At 42.4% G+C, this 24,855-nt stretch overlaps 1 protein-coding gene across 26 annotated transcripts in view; it reads right to left on the bottom strand.

The window, feature by feature from the left end:
- Clasp1 (cytoplasmic linker associated protein 1) overlaps window positions 1-24,855 on the bottom strand; it is a 209,264-nt gene that overhangs the window by 55,266 nt on the left and 129,143 nt on the right. For 5 of the 26 annotated variants that reach the window (XM_029477048.1, XM_029477049.1, XM_029477071.1 and 2 more), the window contains 8 exons: window positions 23,972-23,998; window positions 21,657-21,815; window positions 14,700-14,807; window positions 10,217-10,279; window positions 6,842-6,945; window positions 4,450-4,473; window positions 2,941-3,185; window positions 808-871 (listed from right to left, as the gene is read on the bottom strand). In XM_029477048.1, coding sequence (XP_029332908.1) covers window positions 808-871; window positions 2,941-3,185; window positions 4,450-4,473; window positions 6,842-6,945; window positions 10,217-10,279; window positions 14,700-14,807; window positions 21,657-21,815; window positions 23,972-23,998 — 794 coding nt within the window. The remainder of the gene's footprint in view (window positions 1-807; window positions 872-2,940; window positions 3,186-4,449; window positions 4,474-6,841; window positions 6,946-10,216; window positions 10,280-14,699; window positions 14,808-21,656; window positions 21,816-23,971; window positions 23,999-24,855) is intronic. The other 21 variants (XM_029477053.1, XM_029477058.1, XM_029477093.1 and 18 more) reach the window with 9 other exon arrangements.

Genomic DNA, 24,855 nt, shown 5'->3' with positions numbered 1-24,855 from the left:
CAGTATGACTTGGAAGAGACTACCTTTACTAGGTACAATCCTGTCCACATGAAGTTAGTCCCTATCCATTCCCACACTCTAGGATCTTTCTGGTGTTTAACCCCTTAGCGCTCTCTCTCTCATTTCTCCATTTTCTTACTCTTTAGATATCACTAGCACTTACTAGCTAAAATAAAGTGAAATCCAAGGGACTTTTTAAAAGAGGCCCCCTTTCAACACTACCCCTGGTGGGGTTTCTGAGAAAGATTAGGGAGAGGAAGGAGTCTCTTGTTGAAAAGGCAGTCCTTAAAGGTTGGTATCCCAAAAGGCAGAAGTACTACCTAGCAGAACTCCATCTACCAAGTTCTTAGGAACAGCCAGATTCCATCAGAAGAAATAGCTGAATTTGGTTTTATAGTAAAGGCAACAAATAGATACTATATTTAATATATATAAATATAAATACATAAAACATAAATGTAAAAAGTATATAAATAAATTCTACCTGAGATACCAAAGTAACCATATATATTTTCCCACTACTGTAACATTTTAAAAATATACTATATTATATTCTAGAACCTAGCACACTGGCTGAAGGAGATAGACATAAATTCCTGCTAATGGAATAAAAGACTCCATCTGATTCCTTTCATGACATTCCTTATTTGAGGCACACTTAATTTGAAACTGATGGTCATGTAAGTTTCCAAGAATTACACTTTGGAAGATGTTAATGCAGACTGTTGGGAAATTCTTTCTCAGTTCTGGGGTGTATTACACAGTTTGCACAGGCATGCACACAGAATATACTTAAGGCCTGGTTACCTTGCTGTGAGGGTCGGCAAACATTCGGGTGAAAATCTCACACAGTCTCTTCAATTCTACTCGACTAGTGGAGAAAAAAATGGAAATAAGTGAGTTTAATATGTAACATTACCAGTGCAAGAGATTAAAAGCCCTTTACCTAATCTTTAGTTATGTAATTAAAAAAACTGTCTCAAATGAATTATCTTTCCTAATTGGTGATGAAATTGAGACTCTCAGAGGCATCGTCTCAGTTTCATTTTAGTGTGAGGAAACACACTTGGTTGCTATCTATTCCGTGCTACCAGAAGTGGACAGGTATGAACCAAGTTCCCTTACTTCAGTCCAAGTCAATTTTCTACCTGCTAGGCTATTTGTGTATGTGTGTGTGTGTGTGTCCACTATGGGTGTGTGTAAGGGTTACAGGACAAACTGTGGAGGAAAGTTCTCTCCTTCTATACAGGCCCAAGGACCGAACTAGGTTGCCAGGCTGGGCAGTGAGTACCATTATCCACTGTGCATCTCACTGGACCACATACTTACACTCTTCTCTAAGTACAGTGGAGTCCTTGTACCTTTTCATTCAGCTGGGAACTGAGGATAAGCACTATGCCACGTAGCTGAGGACTGTACAAGAAAATGGCTAACGCTAGAACCATGAAAATCCTCAGTGCACGCTGGTGTCTCCTGCCTTCTCTCATCCCCCTTTCACATCAAGGTTGGAAAGAACTGTTCTCTTTCTGGTCACACCAGAACAATCCACTTCTTCAGGCACCTGAGATCCAGATGCCTCAATGATCCTTCGGTAATCTAAAGGTGATCAGGGCTAGCAGGTTCTTAAGGGCCATTGCTGGGTGGGGTGGGGGATGGGGGAAGTCGGGAGAGGGGACCTAGTAAAAACCATGAAAGCAGAAAGTGGATCAGTCAACAAGACTTCAAGAACAGCCATGACAAATCACACTCATGTTGTGTGGGATGCATCACTAGGGTGTCTGTGTACTTGAAGGATATGACAGAAGCTCTCATATCATCTTCATGGACAGAATGGGTTAATGGGAGCAAGGGTGAATATGGTTGACAGAGGCAGCCTGGATATTGAGTTGGGGTTACAGCTGGACATGTAGCAGTGTTCATGAACCACATTCTTCATCCATGGCCACAAATCAGCTTATTCAGGCTCACAATTTATTCATCAAAACAAACAAAAACCAAGCAAGCAAGCAAGCAAACAAACAAACAAAACCCCACCAAGCCTGCCTTTCTTTGAAGTGATGCTCAAAGGGTGTGATACAGTGTGTTTACAGGTTCCGCACTCTTGACTCACACCCGAGTAACAGACTGGTCTTAAGACCCAGGACATGGAAACAGGCTTAATTAATGAGCAGATTTATCTTCCACTCTCCATCCTTTTTCTTTTATTTGGGGGAGGGGTAGAGATAGGCTCTCACTCCATAGTCTAGACTGGCCCAAAACTTACTATGTAGGTCCAGGATTGCTTTGAACTATCAGGGATCCCCCTGCTTCAGATGCCCAAGTGCTGAGATTACAGGCATATACTACCATACTTAGCTATTTCTCTGTTATTTCAAAAAAGTTACAAAATAATAGCATGGCAATAACAACAGAGATATGAGGAAATTTGGTATAAATGCATCCCTTTATTTAATCTGTGTAATGCTAGGTTATTTAAATATTTTATAAAATACCAAAGGGAGGTACCAGAAATCATCATTACAAAGCTAGCGTGCTGCTGCTTTGGGGAATGCTCTATCTCACTGAGGACTTGCTCGGTATGCCTAAATTGTACACATGAATGTATACATGAGCTTACAGACTTGTACTTGCTGCAGTTCTGGAGCCTTGGGGAGAAGTGAGCCTACAGGTACAGTTGTTTTCTGTACCTGACTCCCCAGAGAGCATCATCTAAAGGATGCTCCTGTCAGATGTGCACCTGTCAGGAACCAAATGTCCAAGCAACCTAACAGATGACCGTGGATTTGCTAGATGTTTTCAGACATCTGGGTGGCAGGCACTATGTCTCCTCATGGGTGACATGGGTGACTCAGTGACTAGAACTTTGCAAGGACTCTATAATGGCAGAGGCACCTCAAAGCCTATGATGAGTCTAACAGGGACTGAGATGTGTGTCCTCACCTCAGTGTTCTTTGGCTCTTCAGTAAGTTCTGCAGGCCTAGGAGCCCCTCTTTCCGTTCTGACCAGTTGGAACTGGCACAATGGTTGAGAACCTCTGCTACATCTTCAGTCTGCCGCAGATAATGGGGAATGCCACCATTCCTGGAGCCATATGAGCGCTCAGAGCACACGCTGGAGGCATCACTGTTGGCGTCATCATCAGAGTACATTCCATAGGGCTCGTATCTCCTTCTCACAGGCTTCTTCTAAAATGTCCCATGAGGAGCAGGGGAAGGAAGAAGTGGGAAGGTGAACCGGTCATGACTCATCCGTTAAAAACTACAGTGCAGAGTTAAATATAAAAAGAAACACACACACACACACATTTTCTGTGCTTACAAATTAGGGAATTAAAAATAGAAGTGTCAAGGTAGGTGACATAAGTGACATGCTGTATATTTTTGTGAAGAAGGATTTGTTGTCTTGTAGAAAGACAACAAATTGTCTTGTATATATGGGGGTGGTGGAAAAGAGGATTTTTTTCAGCCCGATGGATTTTGGTGCCAATCCTGGTATTACTGCTGAACAACTGTGTCAGTTTCTGCCTTGGTGACTCCTCTCAAGGAGGGTAACCACTACACCTGCCTCAGCTGACTAGTGTGAGGGTTTAATGAAACTCTGAAGGACGAAGTACCAATTCACTGCAGCTGTGCTCACACGTGCAGCCCCTGCAGAGTGCAGAACAATCTACCTCAAGCATGGTCTATGGATGTGCTTGCTTGAACAATCATGCTTGCTTAAGAAGATTGCAGTTGAAATGTTTGTTAGTGGTGGAGATATTCTATGCAAAAGGGCCGCAGACTGTATGAGCCACTTTAGTTAACAGCATCATTTGGTTTTTAACATCAATAGGTTTCTTTTAAGGTAGACTACAATAGCCCCCTTCATTCCCTTCTCACACTCTGAATACAAGACAGTGTGTTAAACCCATACCTAGTATGGTAAGGTTGACACATATGTTTCCTAATGCAGTTACTGGCTCAAGCCACACAAATAGTTTTAATTTTCAAGCAATGTTAATTATTTTTAATCCCAGCTTGCTCAGGAAAGTGCTGCCTTCTGTCCCAGCAAAAGTTCTTCCCAGCATCCCCTTGCACCTTTAAAAATAGTTTTGATTTAGATGATAACCTATATGATTTACACTCACATATGAGCCAGATTTCCTAAAATAAGAAAAGGTTGGTCGACAGATCTGTTCATGAAGTTATGATTATAAAATAGACACAAATTGAGTTAATAAAACACAGGAAGGACAGGGAGCAGAGTGACATAAAAACAGAGCACCTTCCCAGAAGGATGAGAGAGGGGACAGGACCCCATCACACGGCAGCAAATCAGAATGCTTACCAGAAACACTGAGACCAGTCTCTAACTACAACTACATTTTGTGCTGTGTTCAACTAAATTCTAAAAGAAATAGACTTGCAACAGAAAAAAAAAAGTTGTAAACAAAAGTTAAAGCACGGGTACCTTGCTCCTGGCGTCTCCTAACAGCTGTAGGCAGGAAAATATTGAAGGATGGGGAAAAAGCATAGAGAATTATGTCAGAAGCATATGTGGGGATTGTTCTGGCAACAAAAGTGTATAGCAACATCTCTTAGCAAACCAAAAACACAGGTCAGCAAGCGGTTTGGAGTAGATTGTAGCAGACTGCGGTCTGAATGGCATGTCCTAGTCCTTCAGGCTCTGTCCCAGGCTCTCTGGTTCATGGCAGAAGTCTCGCTGAGATTTCCCATACCCGTTGTTTGTCCCTATGAGATCTGCCTACCCCAAGGGCTTCCATTCTGTAGGCAATGATTGTCTACCATTCTGGCACTTTCCTCTTCAGAAGCAGGTCACTCAGAGAGACCAGACACAGTTGGACAAAGGAGCAAGGGCAACAAGGACAGGATGGGAGCTGGGGCCCAGAGAAGAACTCAAGTGAATCAGAAAGGTTTGATTCTCTAGAGCACCACTCTGCCTTGAAGAACTTTGCACATGGTCCCTTATGTGGGCTTTAAATAACTATAACTACATATATATGTATATATATATATATATATATATATATATATATATATATATATTCTAATTGGAAGTCCCTTTTAGCTGAGGGTTCAGTTCCACTGTTTCCTAGTCCCCTGAGCACCACTTGCTAGGGCCTCTGAATAAATAAAAGGCACATTCAGGATGCTTTGACTTGAAAAAGAGCCTGACTCTGTCTCAGCTCTTGATTCAGGTTAAAGCTATGGTTAGAACAGTACTACACACTCTGGTACCTGCGAGAAAAAAGTCCTTCTGCGCATAAGGCTGATGAGTAGGCTGGCCAGGCTGGCTGCTGAGCAGAGAGTCTGAGAGTGGCTAACAGCTTCCTCTCAGATGCACACTAAGGAAAGAACCTGACTTCGAGGAACAGACAATGCCGAGATGCAAAGTGACAAAAGCGGGCAGCCACAGGCAGTAAAGCACTGATCAGGTGGCGCAGGCTAAATTCAAAACTTCAGATTGAAAAGCAGGGTAGTGTTGTTATGTTTGCTTGTTTCCTAACAAGAGAATACATCTTAGAACAGCAGTGGGTAGGGCACCAAAGAGAACATTTTGAAGAGCATGTATTTCTAATGCTGGGCACACGACCTAGGTGTGTGAGACTCTTTCTACCAGCCAGGAGGCAAGTTCAGCATAAGCTGACCCAACAGGAATGTTTGCTGTGCCACAGACTAAAGGAGGCATGTTTTCCCCAAATATTATAATTAATATGCAAAATCCGCCCCCACCCCCATGCTTTACAACTTTAGAGACTAAATCTTAACATTTAGGAAATTTTTCTTTGTGTGTGTGTGAGAGTATGTGTGTGTGTGTGTGTGTGTGAGAGAGAGAGAAAGAGTCAAACTGGGGTGCCATTCCTCAGATGCTGTTGACTTTGTTGCCAGCCATTCCATCTCCCTGGCACTGGGATGCCTGGGGTGCACTACCACACATGGTGCTTTATACACAGGTTCTGGGCTTTAACCCAGGTCCTTGTGCTTCCACGACAAGTGTTTTATTAGCTAGCTCCCCAGTCTCAGCTATTTTTCTCAAATACTAAGTTGATCCATTCTGGGGTGTGTGGGTGACTCTCCTAAGTCAGATTCAGATAACAGAATAAATGTAAGTTTCCGGTCGCAGACTCTATCGCCCACTGCTACAGTCATACACGTAGGCTGTTATCAAAGCCTGTGAAGCAACAGAGGCAACGGGGTGGAAACCAGGAAACAGTGTGGGAAAAGAAGCTATGATATACAGAAAACAAAAGCCATAGCTAGATGACATGTGGGGAGCCCAATGCCGTCAAGATTTCCTGAATACCCAGAAGCAGGGTCAGGTTCCTGACGCTGCTGTTTCCTGGAAGGCCAATTTGACTATGTGTTGTAAAAAGTGTGAGAGGAAAAAATAATAATAAACTTTACATAGCTTTTCTTTTTCTCCTGTGAATGCATATGGTTTGTGAGCAGGCCGTCAAGGGTCTGCCTTGGCTGCCCTAACCTTGCTCACTTGAGACAGGGTTTCTCAAGAGATCCTACAGAGTACTAGTATGGAGTCTAGCTGGCCAGCTGGCTCAGAGGACCCCGTTTCCGCTTTCTGGGAATACAGGCAGGTCACCCCTGAACCTGGCATCTGAACTCGGGCCCTCACGCTTGCCTGTGCTTTGGTGGTTGAGCCATCATCCCAGCCCTACTCACACACTTTGGAAGAAGAGTGCAGAAGACAACTTAGTCACCTGACTTGAGGGCCATGTTATGTTAAGGCAGAATATACAGGTGAGTAACTGTATCACTTCTCGGCCTTTTGGCTAAGATTAAGTGCAGATGAGTATCTGTGATTCCATCCTCCCTGTGCCCCTTACCAGAGCGTCGGCCACTGCTGCTTCCAGGTCAGTGCTGGTACTCAAGACGCGCATGGCGTTCACAGAACCAGGGATTCGTCCTGACTGGCCCAGCCCAAACCGATCTATTCAGAAAACAAAAGCAGAACCTGTTAGTCTACTTACATTATCTCAGTTCTCTGCGAGGAGTCCTGCCTCCTCCCACTAAAGACAGAGACACCAACATTCCCTAGCCAGTTTGAACTGCATGGGACTTGCCTGCCAGTGGTAGGGACTAAGGTACTCACATTTAACACTAATGGGTCACAATTTGGGCTTTTCCTTCTCTGTATTTTGATTTTTTAAGTGAAGCGTGTTCTAGACATTATGTTCCTGAAAGGGCTTGAGACAGATGATAGAACTTACTATAGAAGTAAATGGGGTCTTTGGTTGAATCTTTTAGTCTATTTAGCTTTTCTTCTAGAGGAAAGTAAGTGCCCCTGATGTTTGTCCAACATAAGCAAGTTTCATGGTTTGGGGAACAAGATTTCATACAAAGTGATGGAAAAAGTAAAACTGAGATAAATTATTACATTGACCTTAATTTTCCTTAGTGTTATTAAGAGTTAATGTTATTGTTTAAATTTACTAAAATTTCCTAATAAACACCACAAAAAGCTAGTGGCTTCTTTTTAGAACATTAATCATCAGTATAAATTTTACCTGAGTCCCCTTAAGGATTTTTGAATGATAAATTTTTTTTTTTTAAAAAAGATTTATTTATTATATATAAGTACACTGTAGCTGTCTTCAGACACTCCAGAAGAGGGCGCCAGATCTCGTTGTGGATGGTTGTGAGCCACCATGTGGTTGCTGGGATTTGAACTCTGGACCTTCGGAAGAGCAGTCGGGTGCTCTTACCCACTGAGCCATCTCACCAGCCCGATAAATTTTATATAGAAAAGGCAGAAAGAATCAAAAAACTTAAGATAAGTTTTTGCAATTTAAGCAATTATTTTAAAGTTCTTATTTAAAACCTTGTGTGTGTGTGTGTGTGTGTGTCCGTCCATGCCTGTGTGTCTGTGGGAGTGTATGTCACACATGTGCTCAGAGGCCAGAAAAGGGTGCCGGATGCCCTGGAGCTGGAGTGAAAGGCTGCCTAATACAGGTGCTGGCAGCTCAGCATGGGTCAGCGGTAAGCGCTCCTAACCACGGAGCAGCCTCTCCAGCCCCAGGGCTGTTCTTCATCAGGGTAAACCAAGACTTTCTTGTTAAGGTCCCACTAAGCCAGCTGACCAGCGTTACCAAAGCTCCAGCAGGAGAAAGCCAGTGGAGCTATGCATTCCAGGAAGGACTTAGCGGCCACTGAGGAAAGGTTTATTTATCAAAATTCTAATACTTAAATGTTAAGATAAAAAATATGTCCTTCCGGAGTTAATAAGGAAAAATAAATCTCTGCCTCCGCCACATGTCAGCATTTAGAATAAGCTGGGATGTAGCACTTTACAGGGATTGATCCTTCTTCTTAAATTACATGTTAATTTATTGATTATTTTGTGGGGAGGGGCTATGGTACTCAGATGGGAGTCAGAGGACAACTTGCAGGAGCCAGTTCTCACTGTGTGGGTCTCAGATAAAGAATTCAGGTTGTCAGGCGTGGCGCCTTTACCTGCTGAGCAGGCCCTACGAACTGACTTACTTATGAAATGATACATTTAAGCTTTTGGACAGAAAACGAGACATCATCAATAAAACTGATGAACTTTAGAATAAAGTATTGCTTAGCTATTTTAAATTATCAAATTCAAAACAATTTACCCCTCTACCACCACAGGCAGGGAACATAATTTAAACACTGCTAGTCAAAAGACTCATACACAGTCACAAATTTTTTAATAAAGAAAAACAATTGTATGTCATACTATCCCCTTTTTTAATGCACTTGCTGACGATTACAAACGTCATCTTATTCCATCAAGTTTTGGAGGTGAGCTACTATTGCTATACGAATTACAAAGCCCATGGACAGTCAACTCACACCTACATGAACGCTCCCTGGTTAGAGTGTGAAGCAGGGGCAGAATTAGGGTTATGTGCATGCTGCCTTGTGAGTAATTTTGGCTCACTTTTTTTTTTTCCATTAAAAAAGGGTAGATAGCAGGGAATTTATGAGTAACGAAATGAGTAATTCAGTAAAAGCCATTTAAAAGTTACCCAGCATAAACATAAAGTCTTAAAAACAAACAAAAATTAAAAAAACGAAACAAAAAGAACACAAGTAGATTTCATGCCAGCAATTCTTATTACAGGGCAATATTGAATCTTTTCAGACAGAAAATTAAAACTTATAATAATTAAGCAAGTACTCAGTGCTTCCCAGATGCACACAGCTTTGCCACACACAGCGACTGTCAGTCATCTGAGAGAGTAGGGAATGTCAACTGCCATCTAAAGAGGACATGCTGGCTTCCGTCTAAGCATGACAGGCTTTCTGTTTTCACCAGGCAAACCCCTGTGCTCCAGACTCACTGTTCCAAGGGATGGATGCAGAGGACTGTGCCCTCAGTCTGGTCCCCTAGTCCTTAGAGGAACACACTCAGTCAGAGCCTACATGGTGAAAACATGCAGCTGCCTTCATTTAGAACCAAAGGGCAAGTAACTTGCTTGATAAACAGGTAAGCCTTGGCACTATTAAGTGGATTAGTAGAGCGTGCTGACTCTGTTGAGAAACTAGCCATTAGTGGCTGTTAGTGTATGAAAATGACGCCAATTAAAGTGGCATATGGATGCATCTTTAGACACTTACTCTCTGCACCTGTGGCTAGTGGGTTTGGTGTGTTAAATGAAGCGGAGACAGACAGTTTGGCACTCACAGGCAATGGGACCAACCTCTGGCCTGTGTATGGCCTGGATCCTAATCCTGCTTTTCTATAAAGCTTTCAGGGCAATATATTTATTTTCATATGTGTGAAATTATGTATGCTGTAATCTGAGGTGTGTGGAACTGGTACCTGAATATAACTGGGGCCCGACAGTAATACAATTAACTTAGCACCTGAATGTATACTGGAGTGAGGGCCTGTGGAGACGAAAGACTGTCCCCCACTCCCGTGGGAGACTTGGTGACATCTATTCTGGGTTGCTCTCTTCTTGGGAGGAGGTGTGAGTAAAGAAGTACTTCCCTGATTTTTGTTTCGATGAAACGATGAACGCTAGAGAAACAATGCCAAGCAGGCGGTCAAGCACCAAGCTATGAACAGAACCATAAACATTCAACAACTAAAAAAAAGAACAACACAGGAGGGCAAACATGAGGCACACACATGCCAAGCGCTGGCTGACACGATGACAACGAAGGCGGACATGGGGAGGGAGGAAAGATGGAGAGGCGGAGTCATGCAGTTAGCACTTGTTCACCTGACTGCCCAACAGATTCAGCAGTGGAGAGAGCACTAGTGGACCTGGAATGACGTCGAGAGGCTGCAGGTAAAAGGAACGGCAACACCCACAGGGTTAACACACAAGTACCAAGGAAATGCAGGGGCTGCTACCACCGAGGCTGCGTTTCTCATGAAGAAATGGGGCTGGTTATGAATGGACAGCACGACTGGCCCCATACTGCATGGTGGCCGCTGGCCTCACACAGCTCGTACACACACAGGCATGACAGAGGCACTTATTACAGTGCTTCATACTAGGACGCACTGACGGACTCGGACTCCAGGTTTAAATTCACACCACGAAGCTCCCATCAGCCATTATGGAAATAAGCCACATGAAGAACATCAGGAGTCAGAGCACCATCTGAACCCAGGGTGGACAGCGAGAGGATGGATTGTTAACTCAGCTCACGAGATGAGTCACTGGTATGTGATGCATATGCCACCATGCACCAAAAACAAAAGCAGAGAGGTTCATAATGTTATCTCAACAGAAATTCATGGGCTAACAAGGGGCTCAGCAACTGCATTCTGCCCAGGGGGAAGGCTTAGTGTCTGCTGCACAAATACCCTAGTTATTACTGTACTTGTTTAACTGTGGGGAGTCCATGGCAGGCAGTGTAGAGGATTTCCTTGGAGACACAGCTTCAGGAGTGTGAGCACCATTTCAGAAACACAGGTGGCAGGCCTGGTTTGCCCACAGCTAGCTGTGGCCCTTGGTAATATACCAAACCTGTTTCTCTCACCAGTACCTACCTCTTGTCTGACAGGGAGAATGTTAAAGGGGAATACACAGCAGTGCCAGCACACAGCAGTGCTGGTGACAGGATTAGCATTGGGGCAGCAGAGAAGGTCATGAGGAAACCTGTATTTAGGATAATATTTTATGAACAACTATTTGTAATGTATGTATGAATTCATCAACCTGAGGAAATAGATGTTAAATTCTGTCCTTGTGAAGAGAGTAACTTTGAAAAATAATTAAAGTATAAGAAATTGGTCTGAAATGCTGATGTCACAGGTCCGTATAATATTCAGCTACTTGTCTAGTGAGAAGAACGGGAGGCACCTGTTCCCTTGGTGCTGTATTATAGAATGTCCACATGTTTAACCAAATCACAGCAAGGCAAAACCCTTTACGCCCCTCTGTTATTCTGCACATATTAAAACTCACACATTTAGTCATAAAGCATCAAAGCCTCTAACTCCAATGTAATTTTTTTTCTAAGCTCCCATGTCACTTAATAAAATATAGATCCAATGGCAGATGTGATATCAAAAAGCAAACGTTACCTGTTAAGCAATACAAATGTTAGCAGCTTGAAATTAAAAAGGAGGGGGAGGGGATCTTCTTTTTGGAATATTCACATACAAAACAGTGAGCTGGTGTATCTAAAACAAGACTTACCACTTTCCTGGACGAGGAGGCTGGTTAACGTTTTGTTGTGACCAGAGTGAACTGCAAAGTTCTTATCTACCGCATGAGCACTGTATCTTGACAGCTTACACTGAACATGGTTTTAAGCAACACTTGATCTGTTGGTATTTCTGTGGTTTGGACACAATACTCTACAGTATGTCTGTTGTGTAATGACTCCTCCGTCGAATTCCCAAGTATTCACTCAGCAATGGAATCCATGGGGGACCCACTTGTGTCAAAGCCTGACTGTCAGTAGAACTCTACGGTCTGTAGCTTCATTTAGCTCTCAGACTCTCAAGATGCTTCAATGTAGTGCTACAAACTTAAAACCATAGATACAGCTGGCAACCTATCCACAGCTGTAACCTATCCACAGCTGTAACCTAGCCACAGCTGTAACCTATCCACAGCTGTAACCTAGCCACAGCTGTAACCTATCCACAGCTGTNCTGTAACCTATCCACAGCTGTAACCTAGCCACAGCTGTAACCTATCCACAGCTGTAACCTAGCCACAGCTGTAACCTATCCACAGCTGTAACCTATCCACAGCTGTAACCTATCCACAGCTGTAACCTAGCCACAGCTGTACCCTAGCCACAGCTGTAACCTATCCACAGCTGTAACCTATCCACAGCTGTAACCTATCCACAGCTGTAACCTAGCCACAGCTGTAACCTAGCCACACCTGTAACCTATCCACAGCTGTACCCTATCCACACCTGTAACCTATCCACAGCTGTAACCTAGCCACACCTGTAAAGTATGAATATGCTTTCTGTCATTAGTCTCTAAAGAGCACTGCACAACCAGCATTTGCCTACCAATTACATTGTGTTTCATATTATAAATAATCCAGTGACGGTTTAAATGAATGGGTAGGAGGCATGGGGAGCATAGGCTCTGTGTAATACTTCAACATTTTACAAAATGGACGTTAGCATCTGCAGGCAACCCTGGAACCAGTTCTCCACAGAGGCAGAGAGAGCTCTGAATTCACTGAAATACAATTACCTTTCTTTCTTTCCTAATAAAGTCTGGCCATCTAAATTTATTCAAAGGGTAACTGATGGAAGTGATTATGGAAACCAAAAAGGAAGAGAAAGTGTTCAGGGATACATAGCAAGATCCCACAGGACAGTCACTTCCTGGGAAGCCTCTCTGAATCCCCAGGTCCTATCTTCACTTCAGGACAATTTTGTGCCCTCTGCTCTGCGTCTAACTCAGGAAGAAACCTCACTAAGAAGCATTTAACATACTGCTGTGCAATGTGAGAGACATTCATCAGAACTGCTTTTGAGCAAGACAGGTTGGGAGTCAATAGCATGCTTGGTTCCGCAGCTTAAATATATGACTGTAAGATCAGTCCTGGAGGCTGACATTAAGGGTGCTAGTTCCTCAGTGTGAGGAGGGACTGAGGGCACCTGTGCCAGCTGATGCTTCAAATGGGGCCTTTCAGTTACTCCTTGGGCACAAGCTTGTGGAACAGATTGAACCCAAGGAGGTTAAAAGGCACGATTTAAGAATTTAGCTCAAACAGTCTTTCCTACTGCCCTGACCACAGCAGAAGACAGCAGCTGATAAAGCCAGAGTGCATTTGGAGTCACAGCTTCTGCCTTGGGCAACAGTAACTACACAAAGCAATATTTTGGGATGTCACCAAGACACTTGAAAGATCTGTTTACCCAAAGAGCAAACAATTGCTCAGGGTTTAATCCAGGTACAAAGAATTCAGCCCTCCTTGCCCAATCCACAGACAGCATGTAAGAACTCAAGGCTCGGCCCACAGACAGTGGAAAAGTCAGCCACCAAGAAAAATGCTGACTTGCTTCTAACAGACAAAATCATCCACAGATTGAACGGCCTGCTCATGTAACAGCTTGTTTGAGAGGTCAAATAGTGAGCCAAGATGGACAAGGTGTACAGCCTGAATTTAAAAGGGAAAAGCACCAGTTCATTCAGGGGAACAAGTGAGTATCACTGTTGACCCAAAGCTCGAGGGTACTGCAGCATACGTGTACACACTGGGAAAGCCGACTGCCTGGAGGGCAGAAGACTAGCTGACAACTTAAAAGAAGGAGCCCCAAAGAAAGAGAACTGTCTAGAAGGGCATCTAGAATCTGTTTTCAGAGCTCGCGTGTTGACTTTGATCCACGGCATGAGCAGGAGCCAGGCCTCCTGCTTTCATCTACTACTGCCTCTCTTGGAGCAACACATACAGAATGAAAAGATCAGCTGAGTAACTGATAGTGAAAAAAATCAGACTGCTGAAGCCCCTGCGCCACTGGGGATGAGGATCATTCAGATCTAAGTCTAATTACAAGATCACGTCTGCCCTTACATTCATTAAGAGTACAATATACACCCTGATGACACCACACATGGCAAGCAACTGAAAAATAACTGCTGAAGGATTAAAAAACGTTCCTTTCATTGGTGTTGATGGACACCTTTGGGATGAAATAATTACTAAGGGATGTGGTGTGCCCATCTTAGAGCAAGACTGGGTTCTTAAGCTAAACAAAACTCATTTAACTTCCAAAATGTTCTAAAATTATACTTCTGTTTTCCCTTTGAATAATATCTACTGGGCTCGGCTGGTGTGGCTCGGAGCCTAGCACCTTTAAAGCTTGATGCCCTGGCTCCATCCTTAATACCAAAAAATCCTTATATAAATTAATCTTTAGTAAAAACAAAGGAAAACCAGAAATGTGATGACTAAGTGTAAATTCTGAGTTCATCTCACATGCAGGCAGCCATTCACTTCAGCTAAGTTTTGCCTTATGCTAGGAACCACCACACTGGGCTTGCCCAGGGACAAGTGACCAGCAATGGTCATGGCAGAGTGAATGGTGTTTTTGCCTCTAACGTGTGAAAACTGGTAGTTGCTAAGGTTTATGCATGCAGGGGACGACAAGGGTGACTAAGGAAGAGGGAGGAGAGAAGACAGGATCACAGGGCAGCAGAGGGAAGCGGTCATTCCACCCAGCAGTGGCTGCACAAGCACTGGGAGCCCCTGCGCAGCGCCTATGGGTACTCACCGAGTGGTGTGAAGCCCCGAGCAGGGCTTGTATCGCGGCTGCTCTCACGGCTGGTATCGCGGCTGCACCCCTGACTCATGCTGGGTCGGGGGATACGGCTGCTCCGTGCTAGCGTGCAGCATGAAGGGTTTCAGAGAAGGTGAACAAATTTAATGAAGACAGAAAATCTCATAAGCATCAGTCACATTTGCTTAAATGAAATTATGGCATTGTCTCTGATAGGAAGTATGGGACCACCTGCCCATGAAGAGGTCTCACTGACAGGAGGGCCTGTCCCTCAGAAGGCTGTAGATTTTAAACCCTGAAGTGAATTTAAATGTGAGAAATGAACTCTTCCCAAAGGACAGCCTGGCATCCAATATAAGATCCAAAGCATGCCAGAAACAACCAGTGTCTGAAGCTTTAGCAGACATCTCAGTAAGAGCTTAGGACACCAAGGTTGTTTTCATGGCACCTGATCTCCCCAAAGACCAATTGTTTGGATGAATAGTAGAAATAAAGTCTCTGGTCTTGAGGTCTACAAACTTCCTAACAAAAAGAAGATGGCTCACTTTTTCCCAGGGTAGCCTGCTACAGAGAAGTCAACATGCAAACCTAGCTGGAAAGCCGCCCACAGTCAAGATGGAGATATTACACATACAAAACCAGCTATCTAAACCAACAGATGCAGAGTAAAATCGGGTGCCCGCCCACAGTCAAGATGGAGATATTACACATACAAAACCAACTATCTAAACCAACAGATGCAGAGTACAATCGGGTGCCCGCCCACAGTCAAGATGGAGATATTACACATACAAAACCAACTATCTAAACCAACAGATGCAGAGTAAAATCGGGTGCTCGTTATTTTTTGGTCTCTACAGCTAGGAAACTGACAATCTCAATATTTGGCCAAGAAGATTCCTCTCCTGGCCTTGGAATTACAATGCCTCTGAACAGTTTACTATTCCCAAACACTGAAACATTAAGACTGTAAGACAAAAACCATATGTACAGTAGTCTAAGGTCTAATATTGTGGCTGTGAAGCTCAGAAAGACCATGTTAGCTGTGCTTCTCAATCTGAATAGAGAGAAGTAAGTTACAAGGAAAACACTCTTTAGAAACACTGCTTACAGATGTGGGCAGAGGGATACCTAACATCATAGCTTCTAGAGACAACTCATCCTCAGAGGTTAAGTGCTACTACACTGGGTAGAAAGGGTTTGAGACTGTGGAAACGAGTGAGCTTGTTTCTCTGGTGTAAAACCAAGCACATCTTCTCTATCACAGTGAACATTGTCTATTGTGTCAGAGCAAAGATTTACAGCTAACTATAACAAGAACATCTCATTAACCAGAATCACGGAACTCTCCAATAACGAAGAATGTGTGAGAAATGAAACCAGCTCCCAAGAGCTTGTAAGAGATGCTCAGATGCTTGGCAGTCTACAGGCAGGGAAATGTGATGCAGGGATATAATCTGAACGAGCGCCCTCAAGGGCCTCATTAGAAATTTCTTAATTCTAACAAAATGACACAGAAAATTTGAGGTTTCCACTCACAGTACTGGTGACTATTTAATCAGCAATTCCTGTAATATTCTACACAGGTCCTATATAGAGAGCAAGAACAACAGGCACCGGCCGAGCTGTGCCGACTAACATACAGGAGCGTCCTCAGATGCACACAGCAGGGCTGCCTATCTTTAGAGAGACCTGTACAGCCGCCAGATGCCTCCCTGGGCTAGCCACTGGGCCTCCCTGGTTCTCATCTTCCCAATGTGAAGTTAAGGAATAAAGAAGAATCGCATCCTTTATATGAGAAGGATATCGGGGACAGTGCACACACACGCTTTGGAGTTGCTTGCCAATCAGCACACATGGGAATCCTGACCTTCTCCACTGTAGTCCAAGTCAGGCAGTCTTCATATAAACGCAAGCTCAGTGAACTACACCCTAACTTTATCCAGAGCATATCATAGAAATGCTGCAGAAATGAAAACACATGCTCTCTCTGGAGTAAGTCTGCTTTATGAAGACAACAGAGACCACTCACTAACAAGAATAAACAGCTGTGATATGGAACAATGCCCACACAAACGTCTTGACAAGTCATACCCTACTGGTGTTTCTTTCAGAGAATTCATTCACCTACCATATTCATGGGCTCCTTTATGATGTGACACATAGAAAAAGAAATTCTGTCTGCTGTTTTGTCAGAAATCTTTCCATAAATTCCCCAAACCCCATTAAAGGGCATTTTGTGGTAAGAGTGATATTTCAAATGTTCGGTAATTTAAGCCACAAGAGAAAAAACACCCACTTACAACATTAGTTCCAAGGCTAATCTACAGAAAGAGCTAAAGTAAGCACAGAAAAATTAGTTTTATAGATTAAGTGGTCAAAACTCATTCATATAATCTCCATTAATTCACCCAGCCACCTACCCATCTATAATCTGTCTATCTAGAGGGTATGTGCTCACAGCAAACATCCTAGGTGAGACTACGGCATGGGGGAAGTGTAAGGGAAACAGGCAATGAAATATACTTCATCTCCCTTAAACACAGTCAATCTAGAAAGCCTGTCTGAAATGCTGGCAAAGTTTTGAAAAAACCACTTGTTTTGTACTTCCTGATAAGACTCCACCCTATATCATAGTGTTTAAGGGTGATCCTTACTTTTGCCCTTAAAAAAGAATTNANTTTTTTTTTTTTTTTGGTTTTTCGAGACAGGGTTTCTCTGTGTAGCCCTGGCTGTCCTGGAACTCACTTTGTAGACCAGGCTGTCCTCGAACTCAGAAATCCACCTGCCTCTGTCTCCCGAGTGCGTGCGCCACCACGCCTGGCTAACTTTCATTTTTATGTGTGTTTGTACACGTCTGCAGGAGTGTATTCTATGTGAGACTGCAATGCCTGCATGAGCCAGAAGAGGGCATCAGATCCAACTGGGCTGGAGTTAGAGGTGGTTGTGAGATCTCTGCTGTGGGTCCCTGTAACGGAGCTCCAGTCCGCAGCAAGACTTTATTTATACTCTTAGCTGCTGAGTCATCTCTCTAACCTTACTTCTCCCTTTTAAGAAAGGGCCCAATCAGAACACACAGCAAAGGCAGAAATCAGAGAGGAATAATGAAAACTACTGTTAAAGGAGTAAGTGTCTCTCTAGACACTTTCATGTCCCAGTAACCTAGTTTCACAGTTAAAAGTAATCATTTAATTAACTTTAATTTTCCAAAAATATTTTTTAACCAGAAAGTCATAAGACATTTAAAATACATAACATGCAATATAGGTTGCAAAACGTTAAATGGTTTTTCCAGTCTTTTCATTCCATGCCCAGGAGAAGCACACCAGAAGCAATGGCTAACAATCACGAATGATGCTGCTTGTGTGTTTTCATATCTGTAAAGTCTTTAAGAGACACCAAAGTGGAACAATTTATACATGTGCATCCCTAATTGTTTGGGAATTAGGAATTGTTTACTTATGAAGGAATAAGGGGAAAAAAGGGAAGGAAGGAAAAGGGGGTGGGGTGGGGGTGGTGGAGGCAGAGCATCATGGGGATGTATGTGAGCAGGAGCAAAAAGAACTTTGTTTCTTGGTTATCCAGTTACATGCTTTTTACTTACTAAGTTTTAAATGGCAGCTCAGTGTGGCACCTGTAATCCCAGCTCCCTGAAGGCTGGAAAAAGACTATAACTAAGCCTCCATGAGCTACAGTGAGTTCTAAGCCAACAGAATGAGACCACATCTCAAAACAAACAAACAAACAAACAACAAAACAAAACAAAACAAAACAAAACAAAACAAAACAAAATGTAAAACATCTTAGATGTCAAATAAGAGCCCTGGCATTTCTATAACAAGAAATGAAAATTTAGCTAAATGTATTTAAGACAAAAAAGGAATACTTTGTAGATTGTCACTAGAATTGGTTTTGGGGTGTGTGTGTGTGTGTGTGTGTGTGAGGGTGGTAGACAGAACATGTGTAGAGGTCAGAGGACAATTGTCAGGAGTCGGTCCTTAGTTTCCACCTTGCTGGACATGCTCTCTCTTGTTTCTGTCCTGCCAGCTGGCCTGTAGGCTAGCAGGCAAGTCTTGCTCTGCCTCCCACCTTGCAATAGGAGTGCTGTGATTACAAGCATGTGGTTCCTACATCTTGCTTTTTATGTGGGTTCTGGTGATCTTGTGCCATCAGGCTTGTGTGGCTAGCAGCTTTACCATGGAACCATATCCCTAGCCTTAGAATTAGCTTCTGATGTAAATTCTAAGTCTAGTGTAGCTGCCATTAAAACTGCTTAGTGGCCAGGTAGTGGTGGCGCACGCCTTTAATCCCAGCACTTGGGAGGCAGAGGCGGGCAAATTTCTGAGTTCAAGGCCAGCCTGGTCTACAGAGTGAGTTCCAGGGCAGTCAGGACTACACAGAGAAACCCTGTCTCGGAAAAACAAAAAACAAACAACAACAACAAAAACTGCTGAGTGAAGTGGTTTGGGGGTTATAGGAAACATTCTTAAAACATGCTACCCTCTTTTGAATATTTGTACTTATAATGCTAAACAGTAAAGCAAATGATTAGATACACAAATATATATAAACTCTGGTATAAACTCAATGCCATGCTAAACACCTACAGCCTTATAAATGGATAAGTATAAAAGTACATTTTGTTCATATATGTGTGTTCTTTTTTATGTTCCCCAGAGCTGAGGACCAAACCTAGGACCTTGAGCTTGCTAGGTAAGTACTCTACCACTAAGCTAAATCCCCAACCCCATATATGTGTGTTCTTATAATGAGCAGAAATAAAACATCTTCAATCAGAACTTTATGTATGGTCTTAAAACGCTAACACTACTCATTGCATTCATAACACCAAGGGAATCAGTTCCTTCAGAATAATACTGGAAACAGACATGGTAGTCTATCCCAGAATAATACTGGGAACAGACATGGTAGTCTATCCCAGCACCTAGGGGATGAGAGCAGGCAGAGCTCGTGAGTTCTAGGCTAGCCTGGACTACATAAGACTCTGTCTCCAAAAAATAAAAAAGACAAAAAATATCAACTTCAAGTAAGAGCTTGTTGAAAGGAAACAAATTCCTTTACTGATGTTTCAAGACACTGGCTTTCAAAGCTTAGAAAACGCTCCTTTTTCTACTATTATACACAATAGACTGTCAGATAAGGACCACGGAAGAGCAGGCCCTGTAGTTAGTAATACTAGATTACTGAAATTGCATCATTTCCTAATTTCAAGAAGAACATGAAAGGTTGTCTGGTGGTTAACAGATTATCAGCTGGACAGGACATGTCACCAAAGAGACATGCCTTTAGGTATGTCTGTAAGGGAGTTTCCTGACAGGGTAAACTCGAGTAGAAAGACCCATGCTATAGAATGAGGTCTTGGACTAAATAAACAAAAGAGTGAACTGAATGCCAGTGTCCATCTCTTCCATTTTTGACAGCATGTATAGTGTGAGCAGCTGCCTCACACTCCCGTCTCATGACTCCCTGACATGAGGGACTGTACCCTACACCGAGATTCAAAACAAGCCTGTCTTCCCCTAAGCTGCCATAGTGAGGTGTTTTATCACACCAACAAGAAAAGGAACTGATATAAGTAGCACCTTTGGTAAACCTTTAAGGGTCCCTAAGCAGGACAGACCGTGTTTAGATATAATAGAATACATTGCAATCAGAGAACGCACATAAACTTCAGAAGTCAACAGTGAGAAAGACAGTGGAGGATTCACACCTAGACTTAAAATGTCTTCCTAACAAAACTGGAGGCAAAAGCAGATGGGTTGTGGTATCAGATTCGGCAATTCAGACATTTCCTCCTGGAAACTGAGTTCAAATGAAATGTTCTCACTCCTTGCCTTCTGCCCCAGTCGGAGCCCACTCAGTCCGGCTGCCCTCGACCTCCATCATCCACATGGCTAACGAGTCCTTGCCCAACTGCTTCTGGCACTACTTTTCTCTTTGACAGAGCATCTCTTCCTTGACCTCAAAGTAGGACGTATTCTGGGACAGCTGTGTTATAAGGAGATCTAGGAGGATCAAGCAGACATGGGGAAACGAGCCTCCTTTCTGATGTGCTGAGCACCTGCCACGGTATACCGTACAGTTTCACATCCCCACCCTTTCCCAATAGACTAGAAGGCTTTGGACTTGAGAAGCTAAGATTAAATAATCTTCTAATTCTTGGGTCTAAAAAAGGACCTGGTACACAGTGAACAGTCAAGTAAAAAAAAGGCTGAGAAAACACAATGAGTAAAAAACTAAGCCAACAAGAAAAGCTAAAGATACAGTCCTCTTATTCTAAAGTAATAAATGTGTACTTAACGAAGCTGACAGATATATAATGCAAGTACATTCATGGATAAATAGTGGTTTGTGGTATTATAGTCGGAAAGACTTTTACATTGAGAGGGAACATACGTGCTGGAGTGTCTGTCTGTAAGGTACTGAGAATCACTTGTATCTACCCGCTATTATAAAGAAAGCCAACACAACAGTAAAGTGGGGATTTAGATTGGTGTCCAGCAATCTCTAGTTTTCAAGTTTTAACAAAATTATGTCAAATTATTTGAGTTTAAGAGATCAAAATAAAAAGAGGGACCCTGAAATACTTTTGAAAGTTAATATATGTTAATGACTAGAATGAATTCAATAGAAGGAAAATGAAGAGTGACGGGGTCTAATAAGAAAAGGAATTCTTAGTTTTCCAATGCTAGTGCTTTGTTAGTGATAAAGTCCCACTGCAGTTGTTGGAAGCATTAAGTTCCACACAGTTTTTGACTCTGATGAAATCTCAGTGTAATCTGTATAGCGCACAAAGTGCCTAGTTTTAAGCACAGCTGAAATAACTTCCTGAGCTCAAGAACAGAGCTCTGCTTTCTGTGTCAGTGATTGCATCATAAGCGAGATTACAGCCATGCTGGGAGAGGAGTTTCAAGTCTTGAAGATCCTTACCTAATCCAATCCGGTTAGGACTTGTTTCTCGGCTACATCCCTGACTCCTGGGGATCTTGCTTCGTTTTTCTGAGGATGGTGTTACCGGTGGGCCTCTGGAGGAACCCCCAGCAAGTCCACTTCCCAAAAGCTTCCCAGGGGAACTTGACCGGCTGCCAGCTAAAAGTGAAGCAAAATGACGGTGAGAGACTCTGAGAATCAGGTGACACTTCACAGTGACTAAAGGAATAAGTTTTCACACATGAATTTGCATGAAACATTAAGAATTTTTTATATGAAAATAGCATTTGAGTTGGTAATGCTGTTCTTCACACGTGGGCACATAGGACTGCTATCAGGAACTAACACCTCTGATCAGAAGACCTACGAGGCACCTCTGGAAGTAGAGGTGTAGTTTCTAATAGAGAACAACATGATAGGGGTACCTGTTCCAAGCAAGCTCTCCCAGAAGCACACACCCAAGCCCTAAGAATTGATGCCCTAAAAATTAAGTAAATCACAGGAGAAACAGAAACATAACAAACTGAGGGACATTAACTGAGGGAAAATGGGTTTGATCTAACAAATGGAAGACATGGGGATGAAAGAACTAGAAATGGTTTAAAAAAATCATAGAGTAGGTGGTACACATAAGCTTAAAGATCAGTAGCTATAAGGAATGTGGCTGGATATCACCCATCTATTAAAAGTCATAAGTTTTATACTTTACTTCATTTACCAGTACTGGAGATTAAGTCTCGTCGTGCTAGCTAAGTGTTATGCTACTGAGTTACAGCCTAGACCCTGAACAGATACACATAAACGAAATAAACCATGTACTGGTTATAAGAATCAAACAGCAAAAAAGTCAAGCAAAACAAGGAAAAGCACAAGGAGTGGTAGAAGAGTAAGTGACCACAGAGACAGCCAGTACAAATATCTACCCCCAACAATCCAGCTGAAATATAGACTGGGAAGAGCTAAGAACATAAGGAAAAACGGGAAAAGCCACAATTTTTAAAAGACCCTTCTAGAAAGCCTGATAGCCTCAGAAAAATTGACAGAGCCAGCAATCAAAACTTTGAATATACAGTGTGTTCGATAACAAGCATATGCAGGATACATAACCATGACCTGTGTGACACCCCCTGTTAGCAACAGACTCATGTACAACCAGAGTTCTGCCTGTGTCCTGCGATGCTGCACCCAACTCAGTCTGTGTAACTATACCCAACTCTCTCAACATTTTACAATGTGACTTCACAGACTCCTCTTGTACACACGTGTATATCCAAAAACACATCTTTTTTTTTTTCATTTTAACATCAAATTTTACAAATAATAAATCTGTACTAAGCCTCAAAGCAAATCTCAAGAAAGAAAGATAGAAACAAACAAAAAACCCAAAACCCAAAAAACCTTGTAAAAGGGAAATCACATGAGGTACATTCCCTGAGAAATATGCAATAAAATCAGAAACCATAAATAAATATCAGAGATACTAATCTTTTTTTTTTTTTTTTTTTTTTTTTTTTGTGGTTTTTCAAGACAGGGTTTCTCTGTGTAGCCCTGGCTGTCCTGGAACTCACTTTGTAGACCAGGCTGGCCACGAACTCAGAAATCTGCCTGCCTCTGCCTCCCCAGTGCTGGGGTTAAAGGCGTGCGCCACCACGCCTTGCTGCTACAAAATATCTTTATTAATAGCTAAATATCCAGATATGGTTATAAAAATTTTCTGCACAATAGAATTCTCTCAGAGAAAATAGTAGCATTTTAAATAGAAAAATACACAAAGTGACAGCCACTTAACAGATTATCTCCTAAGTAGAGATGGCAGTAAAAATTTAAAAACAAGATATAGATAATTATTATGTAGAATAGAATGACCTATAGAAAAAAAATAAAACAAACAAAATCCCTTTAGAAGAACAAGAACACTTACCCACAAATTACTTTCTTACAGAATAAAGATTTAAAAATATATCTTATAATATGTCTCAAAAATAAATAGCACACATTAAAACTATCATCATTCAAATGACTCACTTTGTTGGCTACACAGGAAAATTAATACCCAATAATGATTAAACTACACACAGTTTGGGAGGAAAATCACTGTAAAAGTCTGTAGTGCACATTCCTGTGAAGAACTATCCGAAAACTTGAACATAAAATAAACTATTAAGCTATGTCAAGGGCAAAAAGAAATGGATTTCAAACTCTAGAATTTGAAAATACAGAAAGCTTAAGCATAAATCAGAGAAATTAATATGGAGCAAAGAGCATAGCAGAGACAGAGTGCCAAGGACAACAGAAAGGCAAGAGAAATGGCTTACCACCAGCAGGGTTAGCAGATCTGGATCCTTCGTTAGCAGAGCAGACCAAAGGACAGGCAAGAGTGGATTAAAAGACAACACAATACAGAAGGTCAGCAGGCGACACAACACAAAGGCTCGTTCACAAGCACAGTAGCAACATCGCTATTGCCCTGAGCATGCTTTGCTCTAGGTACAGCTCTGCTTTAACACTTATTCCAGATCTGTTCGTGAAACATCCTCTATCATGAGCCGAGCTGTCTGCCTCTCAGCACACACCCCAGCTCTCAGGAAGAGGGAAAGTAGCACACCTTGGTCCCCTGTGCCCCACTTTCATGTCTAACAAGACATCAGAGGCCGGAAGAACACTGCCATGGCTGTCCTCACCTTTCAATGCTTATGAGTTTCCATAATCTTCAAATATCTAAAATATCTCAATCCTTAAGGACCCTAAATCTAGAATTAACAAGTCTACTTCATATCAAACCAGGACTATGAATGTTGTATGTCCACACTTGTGGTATAAGTGTATTTACCTCAAAGTCAAATCTCTGTTAAAATACTGAATTTGTATGTGTAAGCCTGGGGTGTAGGATCAATCATGTGCTATTTAGTGGCCTGTGTTCCTGTGAATGCAATCTGGAACTGAGGAGTCTCAAGATCCAGTTTGAATGGTCCTGATGTAAACCTCTAATCTTTAAGTTTTAAGATGTAAACCTCTAATCTTCTAAGTCCCACTAGAAAAGAAATTTTCCCATCCTCCTACGTCCAGGTGACATTTGGATTTCAAAGCTAGAGAGACATATTACTAACTCAGCTGGGGTGGGGAACCTGGAAGAGGCCATAGTCAAGAGTTAAAAAACAAGAAGTGAAATGTAAGCTATGCCTCAGTTCCAATTCCCCAC

Source organism: Mus caroli, chromosome 1, assembly GCF_900094665.2.
Source record: "Mus caroli chromosome 1, CAROLI_EIJ_v1.1, whole genome shotgun sequence".
NCBI classification, from domain to species: Eukaryota; Metazoa; Chordata; class Mammalia; order Rodentia; family Muridae; genus Mus; species Mus caroli.
Note: the sequence above shows the minus strand (reverse complement) of the source record. Positions and strands in the feature narration are given on the sequence as shown.